Genomic DNA, 26,769 nt, shown 5'->3' on the forward strand with positions numbered 1-26,769 from the left:
CACCTGCCTCACTTCTGTGGGCAGAGGCACCAAGAGCACCAAGTGTTGAGATGAGGACCATAACTGGTGGCCTGGATAGCTATTGATCTTTTGTTTTACGGCTAACAGTCCAAACATTATCCCAATTTACATCCAGACTAGATTAGTGGAAGTAGTAATGACTTGAACTCAATGTACAGGTTCAGTTTAATGAGCTGGAAATTCATCAACAACATCCTGAGGATGATGGGAGACTTTTTCATTTCATATCAGTGTAACATTTAACTGACTTCATAGCCACCCACAATCCATGGTTACAAGGTAATGGAACATGTCAGGAATTTGCAAATCTGCTTTGCCTCCAAGGTATCCTGAGGTTCATAAGAAGATTAGCTGACACCATATCTATCCAGTGTTTCAGAGATAGAGACCAAGGTCAGACATCTGGTCCTATTAATCAGCAGTCCTGTCAAAAAGCTATATAAATAATTGGAAAACAAAACATTCATGGCAAAGAAAATTAGGGCTACCAGTACCAATGAAGGACATTTCAAATGTTAAGGATGGGCAACCGTTGCTTTATTAGCAGAAATAAACCCATTAATCAGACAGTGAAGCTGTTTTGAGAATTAATTTGTGTGTTTCCACATTATAGCTTGGCCGTTTTGTGGAGGTGCCATTATACCAAGAATTGCCCCTGTCACTGCGGGTAACACTTCATTGGGTACAATTATACTTCTAAAATATTTGTTCCGGCTTCTGACCTTTGTCTGCAGTATAAATTGCACTGGGAAGCAGTTTCATTTACTGCTCTGTCTGGGTATGACTTCTGTCCTTTGCCCTTTCTGTAGAATTTCCACCTGTTTCTCTTGGAGCAAAGGCCTTGTACCCCTTGAATATAAGGGGAATATGGTTGGGAGTAACTATATTGGCAGAATAGCTTTTGGTTTTCCAGATTAAAGGAGAGGAACATGACTGGTTGTAATGGCAAAGAAACCTGTTGTATCTGTAGTAATGATGTACAAATAAGAGTTTGGGCAGATGCAGATGTCAAGAAGAGCACAGAAGAATAGCCCCCATTGCAATGCTGCATTCCTCATAGTTTGAAAGGCTGCTTTGGAGGGTTGAATATATGACATTATACCCCATTGAGGACCCTCCCTTCCCTAAACCCCACTCCCCCCAGGTTCCTCCGACAAAACATCTAGGAATTGGTAACTTGGAGTTGGTAACCCTAGGCTGATGCAAGGTACACACACTCGCCATGCCTACTTTCAAGGTTGCCAGCCCCCCTGTGGTGGTGGTGGATTCCCTGCCCCCAGCTCCCACTGCCACCTGAAAGATTTTTTTTTAATTGGCCATTGGGCTGACAGCATGACATCACTTCCTGGGAAAACTCGGGGTGATGTCACATCTCTTGGTGAATTGCTGGAAACTCTATGGCAAAACCATAAATTCTGGTAAAATTCTATAAAAAAACAATGCCACTTCCAGGGAAAAACTGGCATGACATCTCTTCCAGGGAAAACCCAAAAGTGACATCTGTCCTCTCTAGGGAGGCTTAACGTCACTTCCAGGTTTTTCCCAGAAGAGACATGATGCTATCACCAACAGCTTCCCCCATGTTCCTTCTCTCCCCTGGTCTCCCTCTGGTTGTCAGGTCATGTCTGGCAACCCTACCTACTACCATCCCATGAGGTATGCCAATACTAAGAGAATAACATTAGTATGCCAATACTAATAAGAATAACAATCAGCATTTACATAGCACTTCCCATTATCTGGTTTAGTGTTGTGGTAATTAACAAGTTGTATAAAGTAAGTATTGAACCCTAAATGAGGGCCTATTCATAGTCAGATCTTCAGATAGAATAATTTCTTTACCATGCTCCGTTGTTGTGCTTGGTTTAGGTACTCAATGTTTTAACCCAAGACTTAAGGAAAGTAAATAGTGTATGATTGCAAGGTATCCTTTTCTAATAATTAGGAAGTGTTTTAATTCACAGCCATGTGAATTTGGAAATCATACTTCATGGCACACACTGACCTTTAAGAACATGACTATAGCTGTTGTTCTTTGACTTTGTCAAGCAGTGTTGCTGACTCAGCATAATATCACTGAATCAGCAGTCTCAGATAAACAAGCTTTGGATCAGCTGAACTGAAATAACCTTGGTTTTCTCTGCTAAGCTGTACTGTGTGGATACTCTTTTAGTTTATCACTTTGTGTAGGCAGGTGCAGCTTTGTGAATTTTGGTTCATCCAAAATGGATGCCACCTGTTTAAGGAGAATGTGAGAGGAGTGATTGCCACATTTCATACTTAGACCTACCATCACTTTGTATATTTCATGAAATACTTTTTTCCTCTCCTTATCTTGATGAAGTCTTACCATAGCAGCTTAATGCTTTGATAAGGAAAGGAATAAAGAAATTTGTGAATAGAAGTGCACTAAATAAACTAGCAAACTGTAAAAAAATATTAGAAAAACATATTTAGAGGTTGGTAGGAGCCAGCATAGTGAAATGGTTAAGAGCGACAGACTCTAATCTGGAGAACCGGTTTTGATTCTCCACTCCTCCGCATGGCTTTCTCAGATCTAAACTCAGCACAATATCCACTGCATCACATTTACAAGGATAACATGAACCTTTTAAAGCATGGCATTCACCTCTGTGAATGCATTCATGGAAGATCATTTGAGGTGTGAAATATCTTATCTTGAGATAAGGAGAATTATGACTGCACAGATACACTAAAAGATCTGTTCCATGCATGCATGAGCTTAGAAGTCTCTTGTGTGTGAGTTTAAGTGAAATTAATCCTATACCCTTTTGTTCAGAGCACAGTATCCATGTTTAAACCAGCCACAAATCAGTGGGTCATAGATCAAATCAAGCCTGAACTGACCCTAGAAGCTAAAATGACTAAACTGAGGCTATCGTATTTTGTTTTTGTTTTTTGTTTATGTTTTTGTTTTAAATAAGTTTTTATTTATATATTGGGAAGGGTACAGGGGAAAAAAGGGAAAGGTAGAACGTTATATATATAAAAACAATATAATATTAGGTAGTAAGCTCAGTTAAATACAACAAAAAAAATTAGTCAGTTGTAATACATTGTAATACAATCTTTTAATAAAAAGTGATTATAAAATATCATTCATTTAATCTACTTATGCCACGTTAATGTAGGCTATCGTATTTTGGTCACATTATGAGAAGACAAGAGTCACTAGAAAAGACAGTCATGCTAGGAAAAGTTGAGGGCAGCAGGAAAAGAGGAAGACCCAACAAGTGATGGATTGACTCTATAAAGGAAGCCACAGCCCTCAGTTTGCAAGACCTGAGCAAGGCTTTCAAAGACAGGACATTTTGGAGGACATTGATTCATAGGGTCACCATGAGTCGGAAGCGACTTGACGGCACTTAACACACACATGTGTTGGCTGGCAGTGGTACCTCAAAAGAAGAACATGGTAGTTAAAATTCAGTTTTATAAATCTATTTTTAAATGTCCTAAATGCCATTTTTGTGAGGTAAACTGGCAAATACCCTGACCTGGATGGCCCAGGCTAGCCCAATCTCCTCAGATCTCAGAAGCTTACCAGGTTAGCACTTGGATGGGGGATCACCAAGGAAGTCCAGGGTGGTTATGCAGAGGCAGACAATGACAAACCACCTCTTTTCATCTCTTGTATTGAAAACCCTACGGGGTCGCCATGAGTCAGTTGTGACTTAATGGCATTTTCCATTGCCAGACTGATAAATCTCTGTGATGGCCTGGGTTTTTTCCTCTTAAGATCTTTGCCATTGAGTCCTTCTCACTGGAATTGTGATAGTCATTATATTGCTGCTCTTCTGGCTAATGGGTGCAGAATCAGCCCCCAGCCAGGGTTCTCTCCCAGACAGCAACAAAATACATTACATATCCAGCTTCTTTCCATGACCAGAAAATGAAGATGTAATTCCTGTCATGATTAGCACAGAGATGACACTTTAGTTTCCGGAGGTTCTTGTAACCTCGGTTTACTAAGTACCAGTACACTGACTGAGCTTTGATTTTATTTTTTATTCTTGAAAAGACATTGCTGCTTTCCTATCCAGGAGTCATATTTATAGCTTCCTGATTTCATTTTTCTAATCTGTATGACCCTGCTTAGTGTGGTATATTTCTTTGTCTTATCCTTTGCAAGAGGAAGAATAGTAGTGCAATAAGGAAGTAGCATTATGATCTTTCTTTTTGTTGCTTCGGTATCTATTATACTAAATCACACTCTGGTGGATTTTCCTTCATCATTTCCCAATGATTCATACATCTCTTGTGAAATATCTCTCACTAAAAACCTTCATGCTCTAACAAGGATGTTTCGGTATTGTCAGAATAAATACGTTTTATGTTGTCTTGTCCAATCATTTGAAGTTCTGTATTATGAAAGATGGCGAGAAATGCTCTTGTTGTTTTACCTCTTAGGGACTAATAAAATGGCGCCATAAATCAGGGAGATTGAAGGTCCAAATGTTGTAAGCATTAGTATGCATAATGCCAAGAATCTTGATTCCCTTTTTCAGATTGTCTTCTAAATATTGAGAACCCTAGAGTGGATGGAAGTGAGGCTGAGGAGAATATTTTAATCAATCAAAAATTTCATTGCAGATTATTGTATCACCAAACTTCAAAAACTAAACAGTAACATTATATGTATTTATATGTCCCATTTTAGTCAAACAGCTTTGGACTTTCCATTTGCATCCATTCATGTCAACCACTGAATGTCCTTCTGGCTTTAGTCCAGTTGCGTCTTTAAGAATAGCGCTGTTCATACTAGTCCTTCGCTCTTCCCCAGTAGCAGATTGAGTGCCATCTGACCTGGGGGTACCATCTTCCAGCGCTATATCTTTTTGCATTTGGGATTGTCTCATCAGAGGGTTTTCGAGGTAAGGGTTGATCAGAAGTAGTTTACCATTGCCACCTTCTGCGCAGTACTAACCAGGGTTAGCTGAAGTGGCCCTGCCTTGTCAATGAAAGATCCTCCACCATTGTCACCTTCCACTACTGCTGCTCCCCAGTCGCTACTCTTCAGGGATTCCTCCGCCCCCATCACCACTGGCAACGTCTATTCTCTTCTGCTGATGTGGCTGATGATCCCTAAAGAGGGTGGACATATCTTAGTCCAGTGTCTCAGCTGTAACCATTCTGCCTTGAATGACTCTGCTCGGAGTTTAGCCTCTTGACAATACCCAGAATCAAATACTATTGAGGTTAATGGGATTTATTCCCTAGTAAATGTGTTTTGGATTTCAGTAGAGTTGTCAACTCTGGGTTGGGAAATTCCTGGAGATTTGAGGGTAGAGCCTAGAGAAGGCGGGGTCTAGGGAGGGGAGGGGCCTCAGCAGGGTATAATACCATAAAATCCAACCTCCAAACCAACCATTGTATCCAGGGGAACTAATCTCTGTAATCTGGAGATCAGATGTAATTCTGGGAGATCTCCAGGCTCCACCTGGATGTTGGTAACCCTAGATTGCCGCCATAATCTGTACATTACCAGATACCATTGTTGGATAATTGTGTCTGACATTTCCTCTGAGGAGTTCAGGGTGATATACATGGTTCTCTCCTCCATGTTTTCCTCACACCAAGCCTGTGATGTGTAGGTTCCACTTAAAGATTTGTTATTGGTGCAAGACCACCCAATAAGCACAGGTCTCCCTGGTTCTAATCAAGCACACTAACAATTACACCAAATTATCTCTATACAATATTTATATTATTATTTATGTATATTTTACTGGCTCTACAACCAGGGTGGTGTAGTGGTTAAGAGCAGTGGACTCTAATCTGGGTTTGATTCCCCACTCCTCCACATGAAATCTGCTGGGTGACTTTGGGCCAGTCACAGGTCTCTCATAATTCTCTCAGCCCATGCAAAGGAAGGCAATGCAAACCACCTCCAAGCATCTCTTGCCTTGAAAACCCTATGGGGTCACCATAATTTATCTGTGGCTTGAGGGCACACGCACACACACAACCATATTTCTTGTTCTTAAGTGCCTATACAAGGTGAGGTACAATTAACATTAAGCACTCAAAAGTATCATCCAGCACATGAAAAGAATATAGTTGTTGTTTGTAAGTAATAGTATTGATTTTTATGTATTAATTACATTTCCATCCCTCCATCCCTCCCTTTCTCTGACAACTATAACGACTGTCCCTTTCCACCAATTCTCTGAATTGCATACTATGTCAGCTGCTATACTTATGGAGAATGCAGCTTTTTCCAAACGGTAACTTGGTGGATATCAAATTTAACACTGAAAAATTACAATTGTGTGTACATTCCTTTTAGGTTAAACTTTGACCACAATGACGAATAACACAGAACTAAAGAATTTACCTAATCAGGGTTAAAAATGAACATGTGCAAGTTCTTAGCTGGGATAAACCAAGCCACTATGTGTGTTCTTTGTCTTAACAGAACGAAAATGCCCTTGTGAAAGAAAAGGAGCTCTTGGCTGAGCTTGCAAACATCAGAGATGAAGTTGGTAAGTGGGGCGCTTAATAAGCAGTGTGTGTGTTTTTTTAATGACCTTCCCACTTGCAGATCTTTGTTGAAAAGGTTATTTCTTGTTCTGTGGTATGTTGCAATCTGCATAAATCTAACAAGGCACCATCTTAAGCACCGAGACAGATTTTTATGGCCTGATGGGGAACAATAATTTTGCCTCTTTGTTGTTATTAGACAGGTTGATAACCATACACACTGGGAGGTGATTATACATTACCTTTACTATTCACAGATGGTGACAGGTAAATCTATATTGTCTGTTTTTAGATAGCGTCTGTACCTGTCACAGAGGCTGAGTATGGAATGCGGGTCGTACTGAGGTTGATAGGACCTGATATTCACAGATGTGGTTATTTGTAGACATGATTCTAGGGAAAATTCTAATCAGTTTAAATCCAAACTACCTGTTCTTTCATCTAATTGATCTTTACGTTATATGGTGGCACAAGCACATAGGGTTGCCAACCTCCAGGTACTAGCTGGAGATCTGCTATTACAGTTCTGACCTGACCTGGATGGCCCAGGCTAGCCTGCTCTCGTCAGATCTCAGAAGCTAAGCAGGGTCGGCCCTGCTTAGTATTTGGATGGGAGACCACCAAGGAATACCAGGGTTGCTGTGCAGAGGAAGGCACTGGCAAAACCACCTCTGTTAATCTCTTGCCATGAAAACCCCAAAAGGGGTCACCATAAGTCGGCTGCGACTTGAAGGCACTTTACACACACACATTACAGTTCTAACTTCACAGGTTCCCTTTTATTGGCTACCAAGGGGATAGAGAAAGGGAAGAAAAGAGAAAATGTGTAAATGCAATGCAAAACAAATCAACCCAGCGTGTGAACGCTGGTTACGTCCACTTACAATCCACCCCACAGATAGCAGTGTCAGTCCCACCCATGCGTGGCTGCATGAACAGCATCCCCAACAGAAAGAAAATAGCAAGATAACAGGACAGGAAGGAGGGGAAGAGCTGAGCAATCAGTGCCCGCCTGGAGATTGTGGGATACAACAGTGAAGAGAGGAATAACTGGAGAGCAGGGAGGACTGGAGGCAGGAATTGGAAAAGGGGTTCTGGGATAAGGTGGCCAGAGGAGGATTCCCTGCAGACAGGGGAGCAGATGAGAGGGAAGGAAGGAAGTGGTTGAGCCAGAAGAACAGAGGACAAGAATGTGGCCACTGGCCAAGACGCTGGTCAATGGGAAGCCTTTGGAGGGAAGAGAGTTCTGGAGACCTGTAAGAGAAAGGGAGAGAAGGTACAAGTGGGGAGAAGTGACTGAGAGAAGGCAAAGGAATTAGTGGGGAGAGGCGTTAGGTCATTCGTTGCTTGACCCAAATCGTAATTTAAATGGCTTTGCTATGTGCACAATGCTAGTATGTGCCGAGTTGTTTTCTGTTGCCCCAGAAGGTCGGACCAGAACCAACGGGTTAAAATTAAATCAGAAGAGTTTCCGTCTAGACATTAGGAAGAATCTTCTAACAGTTAGAGTGGTTCCTCAGTGGAACAGGCTTCCTTGGGAGGTGGTAAGCTCTCCTTCCCTGGAGGTTTTTAAGCAGAGGCTAGATGGCCATCTGTCAGCAATGCTGATTCTATGACAGGCAGTTCATGAGAGGGAGGACATCTTGGCCATCTTCTGGGCACTTGGTGTGTGTGGGGGAGGTAGTTGTGAATTTCCTGCATTGTGCAGGGGGTTGGACTAGGTGACCCTGGTGGTCCCTTCCAACTCTATGATTCTATGTGCAGTGATAGCACACCATCACAACAACTGCTTAGGCAATGAATATTGGGTGGGGTTGAATTTCATGTGAACTAGCTGGAAGTCCAGGCACTGGTCACATGCAGTAGTGCATAGTACATTATTCTTCCCCATCAGCATCCCTCTTTGATCCAGGTTTAGGTGCCAAGTACAAACAGTTTTCTTTGCCCAAGCACTTGGATAATTGATGTGTTCTTTATAACTTTATACCCTTCACACTCTCCAGGTTGTTGTTTTTTCTCATTTTACTGCTGCTTTTAAAATCTGCCTTGAGAACAGTGGGATATAATTAAAGTAATTCATTAACTGATTAAATTTTAAGTTTTTTTTAAATGGTGCTTTATATTTAGAAAATTTATACGCCCCCTCTCCGAAGAACCCGTTCGAGGCAGCTTTCAAATTAGAATGTGATAAAATCATTAAAGATCATTAAAATTAACAGAGGTTTTAAAAACAGCCCATTTAAAACCATGCTTTGTATCATTACTTGTATCGTTTTATGTTCCCGCTTTCAATAGCTAGCTTTTAATGTCATACACTGCCTTGCGGCATTTTAATGGCAAGGCAACCAATACATATTTTTAAATAAAGGAATAAGCAGAAATGGAATGGGACACAGAGTTGTAGGTTCCAATTCTGGTCCAGGGAACTGTGCTTTTTTCTGTGAAGTATAGTCTCTTGCCATGAAAACCCCAAAAGGGGTCGCCATAAGTTGGCTGTGACTTGACGGCACTTTACACACACACACACACACACACACACACACACACACACACACACACACACACACTCACCTTGTCAGGCGCAGTACCGAGGAAGGCCGCTTGGGGGAGCAAGAGCCTCTCCAAGTGACCAGGTCCCTTTGGTCCTCCAAAAGAGTACCATTGATGGTGAAGGGACCTAGCCATGGCTACAGCGGCAGCTGCTGAATGAGCAAACAAGGGGATGCTTATTTTTTGCATCATTTCCGTAACAACGTGCTTGTGAAGCAGAGCCTGCTGTCTCAGAGCTTTCTCTGCCTGCTCCTTTTTTTCTTTTCTTGTAGTGGTGCCTCTGTGGATCATTAGACTAATCCGATCACTGAATTGTACAGGCACTTCTGGTACATTTGTGCCTGCTTTCTTTCCATCCTCTCAATTATACGAGTTAATCTTCTTAGAGACAGCAGATCATTATTGCTGTAAGTGTCAATGAAAGCAAAGAAAATCCTACTCCCAGAGGGGGTTCTGTAAGCGTTGCAGCCTTATTGGTTATTCATAAACAGGGCCAACCCATAGGAACTTCTTGTGCACAAGTGCCAATGCAACAAATGGAAGCTGTATCAGTGTGTGTGATGGGTGCTCTCATGGGGTTCCCATCCACTTAATGGGGTATGTGTATGCATGACTAACCTGTCACCCTCAGAATATTTCATCCACTGAAGCAACAGTTGATGTTTAATTGACTCAAATACTGCTGTAAGGTTCAGCCTGGTCAGGAAGGCCTATTGTTCATTGGACTAAGGAATTGATTGGCAAGTAGATTGCCAAATAGCGAGCCAGTCTAGTCCTCAGCTTGGGAGGTGATGCAAAACAGGGTGCATGGCTCCCTTATCCAGTGCTGTTTCTGGTATGGGGAGGCATTCTTGCCATTCCTGATGGGGAGGTCGTGTGTTATGTGCTTTCCATCTTTGCACATCCTCTTGATAATTGCATGGAGAGGGAAACGGGGATTGAGCTGGGGTTCAATACAGAATTGTGTCCTGAGTATGCGTCCTTCTTACATTCTTTTTATTTATTTATTTGCAAACCTTTCATCCCACATTTCTATTAAAGAATCAAAATTGGTTAACAAACAATAAGAAGTAACTTTTCATGCAAAACAGGTGAGTTAAACTGAAAGTTTCCCTTCAACCCATAGTTATGTAGGAGTCCTCTTTGATGTCACTGTCCAGTCTGCTGCGCCCCTTGGAGGATAAAGACCTTGAATGCAGCAGTGCCTCAGCCAATGGGACTTGCCCTTTTCACCACATCATCTGAGAGGGAGAGATGTAACGTTCCACTGGTAACATTTAGGGCAGATGCAAAGGGAAATTGTATCGGCTCGTGCTAGGAAAGCGATGTGATGGAAAGGGCCTCAAGAAGCCTGTCAGTTCATTAAATGTTGTTTTATATGGAAGCCACATTTGGCCTGTAAACCAGAAGTGAGACATCCAACGGGAATAAAAGAAGTATCTTGGCACCATGTTGATAGGATGTTGACGGTGTTTTCTTACTCTGATAGCTTTGTGAGTCACAGGCGGGGTTTCCTGTTGCTGTTGAAATGTTTATATGCACTTTAGGAGAATTGAGCTTGTTCTCGTCTAAAGTATAACCTGACTTTTTATTCTTGCAGCTTTATTAAGCTCTTGAGTGGTGTTGCTTTGGAGCTGGCTGCCCTTTGCAGCTGCCAGAAATGTAGATTGTAAAGGGTGTACTTCTACACTGGTTGTTGGCATTATCTTTCATAATATAGAATTGGGAAGGGAAGGTGGCATGGAATAGCCTGATCTCATCAGATCTTGGAAGCTAAGCAGGATCAGTACTTGGAAGGGAAACCACCAAGGAAGACTCTGCAGAGGAAGGCAATGGCAAACCACCTCTGCTTCTCACTTGCCTTAAACGCCCCTTCCTGGGGTCGCCATAAGTAGCTGCGACTTGACAGCTCTTTGCACAGGTATAGAGCTGAGGCAGGACACAAGTATAGAGCTGATGCAGGCATTTTATAGACAAATAAAAGCTGCATGAAAAGTGTGTCATGATCAGATGTTTATTTTCAGATTCAAGTCTGTGTGTATAACAATCTGCATTATTTTCCTGGCTGTGGCTGATGCCAGTCTTATTATTTTTTGGAAGGTTTTTTTTACATGTCACTGCCTTATGCTGCTCGCCTCTGCCAAACACATAGCAACAGACCATGTGCATTAGAAAGTTGCCTGCTCATCAGGAGGAGTCTATATAAATCCTGTGCACGCTAGCATGGAAAATATGTGTGAAAGCCTGATTCTGTGGACAAATCTCCTATACTGTATTGAGTGATTTTCTGAAATCCAGAAGTCAACTTGCACACCAGAATCCATCAGTTGGTTCAACAGCTGCCCTTCCATTAGTGGCTGGGAGCAGGAAGTGCCGTTACAAGAAACTGAGGTCAAAATTGCACTTTGTGCGTGCTTTTAATTTGTACATTCATTGTTTATGAGTGTATGTGATTGTGCAGCTTTAGAAAACCTCATTCTGACCCCAGTGCCGTGTTCAAGTGACTCGTCTTCATGGGTTTTGGTTTTCGTACTTTAGTTCTCCATTCCAGTCTCATTAGAGAGACGGTTGATAGGCAGGGTTACATTATGGTATCAATTTAAAGCATGAGTGATTTTCAATTATAATGAATCCCCAGATCTGAGTATAAGCTTGTTTTGATTGGGATTCCAATCGTTTTACACCCCACTGGAAGCCAACATGAAATATAACATGGAGTACTCATGCCCTTTATTGAAACCCACATTGAAAAGAAAGGAATCTGAAAAAAAAGACCAAAGGAAACACATGACGTTCTCTTTGAAGGGTCAAGATTTGCAATGGATTCTAGTTTTGCGAGGTTATCTTCCCTTCCCAGAATTAAAGTACAGGACCGTTGAGGATTGTAGAATGTTCGAAAGTTGGAAAGTCTAGCTGTTAGAGTTTGTACCACTGAGGCCCGGACATTTTTGCATCATTTGGATGGAGATAGGATGAGAATGTTTTATTGTATTATTTATTTCTGCAACTAGCTCAAGGATGACTTTCCCTGTGTTGAAAACTATGGCCATTTATGCTTGGTAATTAGCAGTGCATTCCAGCCTGAAGTGCCCTGCAGCTTTTTTTTTTTAGTTTTTCACGCTGAACTGTCATTTAGGAAGCGGTGCATACCTGCTTCACATTTCTTAAGAGCCCCTTTAATGCAACCTTTTGTATTTGCTCCACCCCCACATTGAAAACCACAAACACGGCTTAGCTATGCAAACGACCATTGCCAATGGCTATGCAAACAAAGGAGCGAAGGATCAGGCGAGTGAGGGGGTGGAATTTCTCCTTTTGCACAGGGATCGTGAATAGGCATTTTAAAGGTCGCATTTAAAAAAACAGCTTTCAGCAAGCATCAAAATTGACCTTGCATAAATGGCCTGTGTGTTAAACATCGATGCGGGCACCTCCCCCCTCCCCACCAGCTGTGCAGTGATATTTGCAGTTAAGATCATTTTTCAAAAATTTTATAATTTGAAGGGTTCTAGTATACCCTGGTGGTTTTGCTTCCAGAAAAGCACAATAGTATAATTTTCTGATGCCTCATCTAGCAGCAGCTTCCTGTACTCCCAGTTAGGGCTCTGTAGAACACAACTGTAGAAAATGTCCCAGAAAAAGTCAGCACCCTCGGATGTTCTGGTCTACCCTGTGTGAAGCCGATCCCATCGATTGCATGGCCCACACGGTGTTGGAAGTGAAGGACTTTGCGCTGTCTCTTAACCTCAGACTCCAGAAGGGGACAAGACTAGTGATTCAGACAGATAGAAGGGACAAGACACTGGAGCATCCTTTCTCTACTGCTCTGACCTATCCCTTTGATATGTAGATTGCTACTCTTAGGGAAACTTCCTGTTTCTTCCCCACCTCCTCACACACACTGGCACTCTTCTCCATCTTGCCACCATGAGGGAAGGATGCATGTCCTGGATCTCCCTCCATCCTAGTTAGTTAGAATAGATAGGCAACTATACTTTACTCTATCCTCCTATCCAGAAATGGATTTCCTACAATAAATGAAGTATATTAGTTAAATAGACAAGAAGCTCCTAGTAATTTTGTTCCTGGCCCACACAGAGGTTTGGATGGGCTTCTCTGTGCACAACAGCCTTTGTGCACTCTGCTAATTTAACAGGGATTTGGGCATAACAAAGCCCTCACAATCCAACACACGGATCCCATGGATACGCAGGGGAATAGTGCTCATGATTCCCCCAAGTTAAAGCCATCTGCATGTGTTTTGGAAATGTACATGGTAGCCTTTTGGAAATCAAAAAGGAATGGCAGATAATAGTAGCGTAACTGTAATAACAAATAGGAGAGAGTGAGCACAGGACAAGGGGCAGTACTAGGGTGGCCAATCTCCAGGTGGTCAACAAAACAAGAACCAGCACAGTGACCAAGTTGCAATTAGTTATGTAATTAAAATCTCATAATATGCAAGTAATATACAAAATTACAAAAATCCACAAGGTGGATAATTTGCAAAATCTATAAGAAAGTTGTGTGGCAAAACTGTGAATCTACAAATTGCATGGAGTGATATATAGCCAAACAAGTCTAACATGCAGTATGCTTTATAACATGCTCCATGGCAGAAAATCATATTTAGCACACATTGTGGTAATGGAAAAGGTACACAAGAAATAAACAATAATCCATCCACTGTGCTATATGAGTTCAAAGTCCAACTGGTGAAGTGAGCGTAAAAAGGAGCGGCCGGCTTCAAAAGATCCTTTTCGAACTGTTCTGCCTCAGTCACAATGATGCAGATGAAATGGACACGAGCTCCTATCAAACAATTTCCTATGGAGCCAAAGTCTCAAAGCACTCAGTGCTTAAAGCCATGTTTAATCGAAGGTACCTTTGGAAAACTTTCTTGCCAGTTTGTACTGGAAAAACGCTTATGGTGGTGGCTGGAGATCTCTCGCTAGTACAACTGGTCTTGAGTGTAGGGTTGCCAACCTCCAGGTACTAGCAAAACAAGAAAAGAGCACCTCCGTGCTGATACCGTCAGGATTGGAAACTGGCACGGGAAGAAAATAGTACAATAATACAAAAAGTGTATATTGTGTATCAAAATATTTCAACATATACAATGGACTACAACAAGTGACAATAAACAATATATACAAAATATACAAAACGTGTTTGATACAGTCTATAAATAGTACGGTCTATAAATAGTAGAATCTTCTTAGTATATAGAAAAGTATTTTAAAAGTCCATCAGGTACATGTATAAATGATCAAGAAATCTTCATTAAGCATCATGCTGTATCAAACACATTTTGTATATTTTGTATATATTGTTTATTGTCACTTGTTGTAGTCCATTGTACTTGTTGAAATATTTTGATACACAATATACATTTTTTGTATTATTGTACTATTTTCTTCCCGTGCCAGTTTCCAAACCTCCAGGTACTAGCTGGAGATCTCCTGCTATAACAACTGATCTCCAGATGATAGAGATCAGCACACTTCAGGTAGCAGAACTGAATAGTGTAGTGTGTTTGACATTTCTGTTTAAGCCTGATCTCTGCAAACAGAGCTGCAACAAAGCATGAGCTTTTAACAATGATATGTTAAGTGGTGTAGAAACTGCCTAGTCTGGAGCACATTTACTGTGTTAGGTAGCAAATACAGTGATGTAGGTCACAGTCCCTATTCCTTTACCCATGCAACTTTCATTACAGTCCTGTTTACCTGTGCAAAAAGCCCTCTTGAATAATTCCGATTTGCATAGTTTGCAGAAAGCCAGGCGAGTTGGAGCCTACCTAACCTCATCAGGGAGGCCATTCCATAAGGTGGGGGCCACAACGGAGAATCCATGAACGCAGGCAGTTATCGATTTTGCCCATTTGCAGAATGGTACTTGCAGAGGTTCTCTACTCTAGTCCTCCTAAGGGGATCAATTAGAGGACTCTTTCTGTAACAATTCTCCTGTGTGGTGACACTATCCTCTATCTGACACGTCAAATAGTGCTTTCCCATCACCTCCCTCTACAGGGTCATGAGGAAACATTAATACAGCTGCAACACATCTGTTTCCTCTCTAATATTTTTCCTAACTTTAAATTTCCTGTTGACTTTAATAATTCTCAATGTGAGGGTTGGTGTGGGGTTTTTTTTAAAGTAGGAAGCTCTGATTTCCATCTGGCTTTTACAAACTTCATTCCACTTTTGTTCCAGATACACAAGTGGAAACAGAATATCTTTGGAAGCAGTATCAGATACCTGCAAGGTTTGGGGTGACAGAGTCTGCACTCTCCTGATTTTATCATGTTGCTAAATCAGCCAATCCTAGCTAATCTGAACACAGTCAATCATAAGAGGTGAAAGTATGCCACCCATTTATAATTTTAGGAATACTTGGCTAATGGGTGGCACCAGAATTGGGTCAGGGGTTGAGTTGTGGGCGGTTAAGGTACAGTCTTGCCATGAGATTTGGCAGGGTTAAAGGAGAACACCAGTGCTTTCCCATGGGTTGGGGGTGCAATCTAACCGAACGGTATGGCATCAAAAAGATGTTATACTGCCCTGTCTCAAAATATTGGTGTAGTCAACAAATACCTAATAGAAGAAGAAGAAGAGTTGGTTTTTATATGCCAACTTTCTCTACCACTTAAGGAAGAATCAATCCGGCTTACAATCCCCTTCCCTTCCCCACAACCTGTGAAGTAGGTAGGGCTGAGAGAGTGTGACTAGCCCAAGGTCACCCAGCTGGCTTCATGTAGAAGAGTGGGGAAACAAATCCAGTTCACCAGATTAGCGTCCGCTGCTCATGTAGAGGAGTGGGGAATCAAGCCCAGTTCTCCAGATCAGAGTCCACCACTCCAAGCCACTGTTCTTAACCACTACACCACACTGGCTCCCAAAGAGCAGAGAAAACTACCAAAAGGGCAGGTAAGATGCCTGATAGCTGTCAACCCTAGAGGAACCACAGGCGTTTCTTGGACAAGTAGCTATTTCTGTGTAGTTCTGAAGGTCACCCAGCTGGCTTCATGTGTTGGGGTGAGGAAACCATCCCAGTTCACCAGATTAGAGTCCGCCACTCTTAACCACTACACCACGCTGGCTGTCATTTGAAGAGAACTAGCAAAGGGCATCATCTCCTTCCCAAAACCAGCTCACTAGCAAAGGGGCAACACTGAATCTCCACTACCTTTGGAACGTTTGAGAACCACTGTTCTGTGTCAGCACAGGGACATGTTTCCTCCAGTTCAGGCCTGCATATCTTTTGACTAACCCAAATGCAAATCCACTGTATCCAGTTCGATGCTTAAAAACACCTCTGTGTTTGCAAAGCCAGGTAGGCTATAAATCGAAGAAATGTAGTGAGACCCTAGCAGGCTGCCATACATGGCTGATAAGCTGCATTCCTAGGGTTGCCAGCCTCCAGATGCTGGCTGGAGATCTCCCGCTATTACAACTGATCTCCAGGTGACAGAGATGAGTACCCCTGGATAAAACTGCTGCTTTGGCAATTGGACTCTATGGCATTGAAGTCCCTCCCCTCTCCAAACCCCACCCTCCTCAGGCTGCACCCTCAACATTTCCAGGTATTTCCCAACCCAGGGCTGTAAGCTAGGGTTGCTAGGTCCCTCTTCATCACTGGTGGGAGGTTTTGGGGGCAGAGCCTGATGAGGGCGGGGTTTGGGGAGGGGAGGGACTTCAACACCATAGAGTCCAATTGCCACAGTGGCCATTTCCTCCATATGAACCGATCTCTATCAGCTGGAGATCAGTTGTAATAGCAGGAGATCTCCAGCTAGTACCTGGAGGTTGGCAGCCCTACTGGCAACCCTGTGCATGCCACTTGGTGGGTCTGAAAAGGTTTAGGCCTGCTCAAGTTAAAACTCAAATTGTGAACTGAAATAAGTGGTGCCTCTTCTCTCTGTAGCCCTCAGTGCAGCAAAGTACGAGAAATTACAAAAAGAGAAGGAGGACCTGGAAAGGAGGTTTGAGGGCGAACTAAAGAAACTCGGCTGGCAACAACGTGAAGAGCTCCAAGTACTGGAAGAGCGGCTGCAGCTGCAGTTCAGTGCCGAAATAGAACGCCTGCAGGAGGAACACCACATGCAGATTGTCAGGCTCAAGACTCAACACCAAGAGCAGGTCAGTCACAAGAGCATCAGCGTTGGGGGTTGTTCTGTACCACTCAGTCTAGGGTAGAGACCCAGCGCTGTCCCATTTGGAGCTAGGGTTGCCAGCTCCAGGCTGGGAAATACCTGGAGATTTTTGGGGCGGAGCCTGAGGAGGGCAGGAGAAGGGAGGGACTTCAATGCCATGGAGTCCAAAGCAGTCATTTTCTCCAGGTGAATTGATCTCTGTTGGCTGGAGATCAGTTGTAATAGCAAGACATCTCCGGCCACCACCTGGAGGTTGGCAACCCTATTTGGAGCTCTAAGGCTAACATCAACAGGGTGCTTATATATGATGGAGATATAGTTCCAGTGAGCAAAACATGAAGAGTCTAGCTTGTTCCTGCACTCCTTCTCCATGCATTCAGTCAGTGTGCAGAGGGGTCATGGTGTACAGGGCTTGCGTTTGGCATAAAAAGTCTAGAGTGGTCACCTGCAATTGTTTTTCATGTGAACACCTTGCTGCATAGTTAGCAAATAACATATAGATTGCAATTTGGCACACTGAGCCTAGGCACTTAGCTTTCCTATCATCACTTGTGGGCAGGTGGGCCTCACTTCTTCCTAGGGTTGCCAGCTCTGGGCTGGGAAATACCTGGAGATTTTTGGGGCAGAGCCTGAGGAGGGCGGGGTTTGGGGAGGGGAGGGACTTCAATGCCATAGAGTCCAATTGCCAAAGCATCCATTTTCTCCAGATAAACTGATCTCTATTGGCTAAAGATCAGTTGTAATAACAGGAGATCTCCAGCAAGTACCTCTCACAACTTGTTCAGTCCCGACCAGATCAGTGGCTGTGTGTTTGCACCGGCCCAACACCAAGAAAATACAACCCAGGTCTAACTTCCCCAACTAAAAAAGGTGGACCAAGTCTGTAGGGGGGTCCAGAGACATGGCATCAAGTAAGGAGACCCCCCTTTATAATGGAATGAAAAGTTTTGGGGTCTTCTATGTTAGATGTCATTTTGCTTTTACGGCACTGTCTTCTACCTTTATCATTCCCTTTTCTTCTTTGCTTATAGTATACCTTGCCTTCGATAACCTGTTGTTTGCTTCGTTTTATAACTCTGTAATCCTAGACACATTGTATCGTTCATCGTCTAATGATGTCTGATTGCTCCGATTCACATTCTGTAATCCGCCTGGATTCTCTGTGAGAAGCCACACTATAAATAAACAAATAAATCAAAAGCCCCTGATCTGGAGTTGTCTGTTCCAAGTGATTAACTAATGCAAACAACAAAGGGATTCCCAAGTGTCATTCTTGTACTGACACTGAGAAGGAATGCAGAAGGGAGGTCTGGCCGATCTAGACCTACCAACATAAAAAGGGCTATAAGAGGCCAGGTCAGGGAGGTGTGCAGGTTTCCTCAGGCAAATACCTTCTCATTGCTAGGAGAGCTCTTTGAAGGGGGTGCATCCTTTTATCTTATATAACAGCACAGGCTTTCTCATTTGAACAGGTGGAAGATATTACAGCGACTCAGGAAGCTGCCGTGCTAGAGATGGAAAATAACCACACAGTCGCTATCGCAGGGCTTCGGGATGAATATGAGTGCCGTGTTCAAGGTAAATTCTGCAATGTTCACAAATCCTGAGTTGCCCCGGCCCTGGAGTCAACATAAAAACAGAGAAGCATTGATAGGCAAGGCATGGGACCCACATGAAACAGGTTTGCGCTGCTTGTGGTCATGGGTCTATCTGGGAGCCAGCGTGGTGTAGTGGTTAAGAGCAGTGGTTTGGAGCTGTGGACTCTGATCTGGAGAACCGGGTTTGATTCCCCACTCCTCCTCATGAGCAGCGGACGCTAATCTGGTGAACTGGATTTGTTTCCCCACTCCTCCACATGAAGCCAGCTGGGTGACCTTGAGCCAGTCACACTTTCTCAGCCTCACCTACCTCACAGGGTGTCTTTTGTGGGGAGGGGAAGGGAAGGGGATTTTAAGCCGGTTTGATTCTTCCTTAAGCGGTAGAGAAAGTCGGCATATAAAGACCAACTCTTCTTCTCAGTGAAAGCAATCTTGACAAGCGGTGGCTCTTCCAGGTTGTGGGCAGAGCCTTTACCAACTGCGCTACCTGAGATCCTTTTAGGAAGAGACAACAGGGGGGCAAACCGAGGACGTTCTGCAAAGCAAGTGTGTGATCTCTGAGCATTGATCTCTCCCATAGCAGCCTAGAGCCATAAAAGGTGAGGTGGCATCTGTATGGTCCCTTGTGGCCTGATCTGCCAAAGGCAACCAGCAGCTTCCCTGCTAGAGAACACCCTCTCAGTAAGGCAGAGTGAAAAACAACAAAGGAGACCCATTAAAAAATCCCCAAGAAACTGAGAGGGGAGGATTAAGCTGTAGCAGGTTAAAAAAAAGGTAAAGGTCCCCTGTGCAAGCACTGGGTCATTCCTGACCCATGGGGTGATGTCACATCCCGACGTTTTCTAGGCAGACTTTGTTTGCTGGGTGGTTTGCCCGTGCCTTCCCCAGTCATCTACACTTTACCCCCAACAAGCTGGGTACTCATTTTACCGACCTCAGAAGGATGGAAGGCTAAGTCAACCTTGAGCCGGCTACCTGAAACCAACTTCTGTTGGGATCAAACTCAGGTCGTGAGCAGAGCTTGGACTGCAGTACTGCAGCTTACCACTCTGCGCCACGGGGCTCCTTAAGCTGTAGGAGAAGGTGCAGTAATTCAGAAATGGTTTTGCAAGAGTAGTTTTTTTTCCAGGTTTGAAACATTTGAATTTGTACTCACATTCATTAGAAACATGAACATCTTATGGGCGTGAGAAAATCAATTCCTATTGATTAAATGTCTGTTAAACTACCTGGTGATTAAAAAGTATTAGACAGAGTTTGTATTAAAGCTAACAAATGATGTTCAGAATTATTTGCTCGACCTACAATCAAATTCAGTCGTCAGTTTTTCCTCATTACCTTTCATAAATAGACTCCCACCGGCGGCACCCCAGCCTTAGTTACGTCCATATTTTATTTGTTTGTTCGATTGATTTATAACCTGCCCTCCCTCCTCAACATAGGACTCGGGGCGGTTCACAGCATACACAATAAATAGTTAATAAAACCTTTAAATACAAATGAATACAATAAAAAACAAATTGTAATTAAAATTTAACCGGCCATCAGCTCTGGAACAAATCTGGACAGCCAGCCAGCTCACTCATTCTCTTGGTTATTTAAATTCTGCACAAAACAAGGCTGTCTTGCATGCCCTATGGAACCCTAATAGATCCCGCAGGGCACAAACCTCCTTGGGGAGCTGGGGCAGCCACCGAGAAGGCTCTTGCCCTAGTGGATGACAAACAGGCTATTCGTGGACCAGTCATCTGCAATAGGCCCAGTGATGAAGACCGAAGGGGACAGGCGGTCATATCAGGACAGGCGATACCAAAGGTTTGAGAGTCCCAGACTGTTTAGGGCTTTATAGGTCAAATCCAACACCTTGAATTGGCACTGGAAACTATTTAAGAGCCAGTTCAGCTGCTGCAAGATTGGAGTTCTATGAGCCAACCAGGAAGACCCGGCCAGCAATCTAGCTGCTGAGTTCTGCAACTATTGCAATTTCAAAAGCGTCTTCAATGGTAGCCCTTCGTAGAGCGTGTTACAGTAGTCAAATCTGGAGGTGACCTTCATATGGATCACAGTGGCAAGATCCAAACAAGACAAATAGGGAGCCAAATGGCGGGTTCAGTTGTCAAATAAATACAAATATTTACAGGATGAAAATCCAGCATGGTTTACAGATCATTAGCTCTGACTATAGCAGTGGAACCTTAAGCAAAGTTACTCCCTTCTAAACCCACCTACTTCAATGGATTTAGAAGGGCATAACTCTGTTGAGGATTGTGAATTGCAAGAGTTCCATGCTGGTATAGACCACCCTCTTGTGGATGAATATGGCATTGCACTGGCTGATCAGCAAGTCAATTTTTATTTATGGAGGCATTGTTTGTAGCAATTAGTTGAGTTTATTACATTTTAACATCATCTGGTTAATAATTCTGCAGGTTATTAAGCCATAGATCACTTCAGGGTCAGCTGAAATTTCATCCCACTAATAAAAATGATGGAAGAACAGTGACCACCCCTATAATTTATTGAGCGCTCCCTTAACAGCTTCTGGCCAAGTAATTGAATATTCATTTGCAATGGTTTGAGCGGCAGGCAAGGAATATTATTTTATATTTCTGATTAAAACAGATTCAAAATAATCATTCTGCTTTCCCCTTATCTCCTTATGAGAAAGAAACAGTTACACTATTTATCTGAGCCCTTAAAATTCACAAAATGTTGAGCTCATACAGAATGTTAGGACTTTGTGCCTAATCTGCAGAATGTTTGTCCGACCTTTGGCTATTAATGGCCGAATGTCTGTCTGCAGTGCTAAATCATGAGGGCACAAAAGGAGAACTTCAGCATGTGAGTTCTTTGTTCAGATCACATGCAGACACTAGCTTAAAATGTTTCACATTCCTATATGGTGCTTTGTAGCACTTAAAGTGATTTACATACAATATTTTAGTAGGGAAAAGCAAGAGGAATTGTGGCTCAGTGCTAGAGCATGCCATTGGTGTGCAGGAAGGTCCCAAGTTTAATTAAACAGTTAAACAGTCTAGTTAAACTCTAGTTAAACAGTTTAATATAGCAAGTATTAGGAATGACCCTTCTGTAACTGAGATCCTGGCACTCCACTGCTTGTGAGAGCAGGCTGTATTGAGCTAGGTGGGCCAATGGTGGAAGGCATGTTTGTCTTGGTAATCCTTAACAATAGCCATGAAAGGTAAGGCTGTGTTTTAATTATGCCCATAGTCTATAGGGGATGCTGGTTGAGGTTGCGATAACAGTGGATTTCCTCAAGCCAGCTACTGAGTTCAAGCTGAGATGAGCTGAACGAGAGACTTCCCACCTTGATCAAAGTAGATAATACTGAGCTTGTGAGGCCAATGGGCTGACTCCATGTAAGGCAGCTTCATGCATTCATGCTCAGTCAGAAATCACCATGTAAAACTCTACATCCTCCCCCAACCTGGTTTGGGGGTTCCACTACCTGGCCAGGTTTCTCTAGTGCCTGTGATTGTCTCCTGTATTAGTGCCATCTTACTTTACTGTATTTATTGTATTGGTTTGGAGTTTATAATTTATAAAGTATGTTTTAGAGTATGTTTTAACTGATGTTTTCTGAATTTTAATGTTGTGACCCGCTCTGTGCCCGGCCTTCTGGGAACGAGGGTGGACTATAAATGCAATCAATCAATCAATTAATCAATTGTTGGTTGAAAGGTGTCCCTGCTCTGTGCTTTTCATTATAGTGATGTCGTCTGAACTGCCCTGCCATCCCTACTTTCTAGAAGAATTTCTGGTTTTCTTATAGCCAAAGTATTCAGTCCTATTGCATGCAATGGGGATTTCCCTCTTGTCCCTGGGCAGCTTCTGTCCCTGGGCAACTTTAACTGGAGATGCCAGGGATTGAGCCTGGGACCTTCTGCATGCCAAGCAGATGCTCTACCACTGAGCCACAGCCCCTCCCGCACTCAATGGGAGGTGCACTGGAGTGGCAGGCTGTCTCATATGCTCGTCAATAACACAGGTTGAGTATCCCTTATCCGGACTGCTTGGGACCAGAAGTGGTCCATATTTTGGATCTTTCCATATATTGGAATATTTTGGAAATTTTGCATATACATAATGAGATATCTTGGGGATGGGACCCAAATTCATTTATGTTTTATATACACTTTACACACAGAGCCTGAACGTAATTTTAAACCACTTTTAAAATAATTTTGTGTAAATTGAACCATCAGAAAGCAAATCTGTAACTATCTCACCAGAATACCTATATCAGCTGTTAAACAAGAGCAACAACAAACTAACTAACAACAGAAGGCTTTCAGTCTCCATCTACAATGCAGTGTACATTGTATTTTAATTTTTTTAGGTGAGAGGAAACATTGAAAGCAGGTGGCATGGATCTGCCTGCATGCTGGCTCGAAGGGTCCGGTTTTTGGATCAGTCCAGATATGGGATGTTTGGATAAGGAATACTCTGCCTGTATGGAGCACCATTATAAGGGGATGGACCTTGGGGTTTGTGGGTGATGAGTGCACCATGCGCCCAGTTTTAAATCACTAAGCAGAGTGATGTTTTAATGTGTTCTTCCCTCTCCCTCCCCGCAGAACTGAAATTGTCCCATGAAGTGGAAAAGAGAGAGCTAGAAGAATTTTTTGAGAAGCGGCGCCTGTCACTCCAGGTTAGGACTTCCATTTCTTATAAAACCTGACTATTTGTCTCAAAGATTTGATCGTTATAATGGTCCTCTGGAGAAACAGAATCTTTCCAGCCAGTTTGAGTGCTGAAGCACTGCTTACTTGCCAGCGACTTCGCAGAGGATTAGTCTACGTCGGGATTTCCAGCTAGATGCCAGCTAGCATGAGGTGTCAGTTATGTAACACACTCGATTGCTCCTGAAATGGACCCTTCACCCTGGTGCTTGTTTGGTTTTATTCATACCTCTGCATTAAATGACTGCCTAGCAAAGATCCAAACAGAGTAGTCTAAGAAGCTGGTTTATTCAGGAAGCAGGAGGTGAGTAGCAGCTGCACTCCCAGGCCTGGAGCTCACAAAAACCTAGACCATTTATGCATGGCTGTTTCCTTGTGGTCACCCCGCCGACTACTTGGGGGCTTTGCCTTGATTATGCATGCATTTTCCGACCATCAGAAGTCGCCTTGCTCTCCCCCTGTGTTTCCACGCGTTTTGCCCGAGTTTTCTGGATGCTGGCTAAACACAAATCCAGAAAACGCGGGCAAAACGCACGAAAACATGCGGGGAGAGTGAGGCAACCTCTGACGGTTGGAAAATGCATGCATAATCAAGGCAAAGCCCCGAAGTAGTCGGCGGGGTGACTGCAAAGAAACAGCCATGCATAAATGGCCTTAGAGTCAACAGCAGGTTAGAACAAATATATGAATATACCATGAAAAATTATGCCTCTGTCATACTGTCTTGCACACTGTTAAACAAAATAATGGCTATGCCTCTTCATAGTTATTACTTAGTCTGAAGGTACATGACACAGCAGCCTTGCTGAAGTGAAGCAGGTTGTGGCTGGTTTCTGTCAGCGTGGAATAGTGGTTAAGAACTGTTGTTTGGAGCGGTGGACTCTGATCTGGAGAACCCGGTTTGATTCTCTGTTCCTCTACATGAGCGGCAGACACTAATCTGAGGAACCGGGTTGGTTTCCCCACTCCTCCACATGAAGCCAGCTGGGTGACCTTGGGCTAGTCACAACTCTCTTAGAGCTCTCTCAGCCTCACCTACCTCACAGAGTGTCTGTTGTGGGAAGGGAAGGGCAGTTTGAGTTGCCCTTAAGTGGTAGAGAAAGTTGGCATATAAAAACCAACTCTTCTTCTTCTTCTTCCTCCTCCTCCAGGAGGGTACTTGGGCTTGAAAAGCTGGATAGAAATGAAATCAAGAAATGAATAGTGGGTTCTGTTGATTCAACCAGGTTTAAAATAACTTTCTCCAGCTGCACTTGTAATAAATCTTGGCTTTTCTCCTTACGAGAAGCCTCAGATATTCTTGGTGTCATGCATGACTTGGATATGTCTGGATCCCTGAGAAACAACAGTTAGATGTTTCATACTTCTTTGAAGTCACAGCAAAGTGTGGATGGCTTTCTTACCTACAAACTGGGATTATGGTTTGAGATCTCGATTTATATGAAAGATAACAGATTGCAGCTTGCTCTGTTGTCCAGCTCTTTCCACATTTGCTGAATAATGCACTTTTGATCCACTTCCAATGCACTTTAGTGATCGTTTGCAAGTGGATTTTGCTGTTTCACACAGTAAAATCCAGTTGCAAAGTGCATTGAAAGTGGACTAGAAGTGCATTATTCAGTATGTGTGAAGGGAACCCAAGAAATGTTCAGTATCTGAGTTATGTGTCAGGGGAGGATCAACAGGGATGGAACACACAAACACGAGGACTTCAGAGACTCGTTCTCCTAAAAGACAACCCATGGATGATTCATTAACGTAAAAGGCTCTCTCTCTCTCAGATGCTGCCTAAAATTATTCATCTTGCCTTATGTGAAAAGATCTTAGGCCTGCTTTATAATTACAGGACCAGGTAGATACCCTCACCTTTCAGAGCCAGTCGCTAAAGGACAAAGCGAGAAGATTTGAAGAGGCATTAAAGAAAAACACTGAAGAACAACTAGAGGTACTTGAGATACTCACTTGTCACGTTATAGAAGTAATTTCTAAATCCATGGGGGTATCTGTCACTTGACTTCATAGTAGTAATGAACATCACTAACCTCCATGATTTGAAGTAATACCATTGTAATCATTTGCATGATCCAGAATCATTTGCATGGCCCAGAACAAGTTTGGTGAAGCTTCTGATGTGGTAAACGGGGGTTTGTGGGGGGAGAGAGAGACCTGAGATCGTTATTTCAAGAAAACAGTTTATTTGCAGCTGCTGACTCAGAGGCCCTAATGGGCAGAAATCTCTGAGCCCTGTACTGAGGGAGAGATATTTATCCAAATTCAAGATGTGATAACCCATCAACATTCAGGGTAAAGCTGATAGCACTACAGACATAAAGGCGGCAGTAGAGTAACAGTTTCACCCAGTTCTTGTTATGGTTTACTGTAACCCTCCATGACTCTTGCCCCAATTACTAAAGACATAGACACACAGAGATATCCTGCCCAGCAACAAGCTGTTCCCTTGCTGTCCTAATACATTTCAATACATTTACAGAAAGGAAAAGAGATTATTACCAATTTCTAAAACAGTGGATCTTCCATAGTCAGGGGAAGTCTACCTTGCTGTCTCACTTCAAAGCTTGGCAAAAAGTAATACCAGCTCAGGTAGTGCCAGAAATGGGGCTGACTCACAGGTTATGCTTTAAATTGTTGTCCATTTAATCTTTAACTCTCATTAGGTAAAGGTAGTCCCCTGTGCAAGCACCAAATCATTCCTGGCCCATGGGGTGACATCACATCCCGACATTAACTAGGCAGACTATGTTTACGGGGTTGTTTGCCAGTGCCTTCCCCAGTCATCTACACTTTACTCCCAGAAAGCTGGGTGCTCATTTTACCGACCCTTGAAAGGCTGAATCAACCTTGAGCCGGCTACCTGAAACCGACTTCCGTCGGGATTGAACTCAAGTCATGAGCAGAGCTTTTGCCTGCAGTAATGCAGCTTACCACTCTGCACCACGGAGCTCTCTAACTCGCATTACTTTGCTATAATTTTCTCACCCCATGCATCATTGTTATCCAAGAGTCCAACTATTAAAAACTAGGGTTCACTTCCAGTTTAGGTTCAATATTTCCTAACTCTCCAGTTCAAGCAACTACTTGGAATCTGTTTTTAAAATACTCAGACATATTTCATGCAAAGTGATGTCATCAAAACTAGGGCTTGCCGATCCTGTAAAATGCATGTAGCAATAAATATTGAACTCCAGAACAATTGTCTATTGTTTAAATGAATTGGCTG

At 43.0% G+C, this 26,769-nt stretch overlaps 1 protein-coding gene across 1 annotated transcript in view; it reads left to right on the forward strand.

The window, feature by feature from the left end:
• Positions 1–26,769, forward strand: part of MTUS2 (microtubule associated scaffold protein 2) — a 200,520-nt gene that overhangs the window by 167,374 nt on the left and 6,377 nt on the right. The window contains exons 7-11 of the mRNA XM_056858098.1: positions 6,461–6,527; positions 17,002–17,216; positions 18,703–18,808; positions 23,427–23,500; positions 25,378–25,476. Coding sequence (XP_056714076.1) covers positions 6,461–6,527; positions 17,002–17,216; positions 18,703–18,808; positions 23,427–23,500; positions 25,378–25,476 — 561 coding nt within the window. The remainder of the gene's footprint in view (positions 1–6,460; positions 6,528–17,001; positions 17,217–18,702; positions 18,809–23,426; positions 23,501–25,377; positions 25,477–26,769) is intronic.

This window comes from Euleptes europaea, chromosome 12 (genome assembly GCF_029931775.1).
Source record: "Euleptes europaea isolate rEulEur1 chromosome 12, rEulEur1.hap1, whole genome shotgun sequence".
Classification (NCBI taxonomy): Eukaryota; Metazoa; Chordata; class Lepidosauria; order Squamata; family Sphaerodactylidae; genus Euleptes; species Euleptes europaea.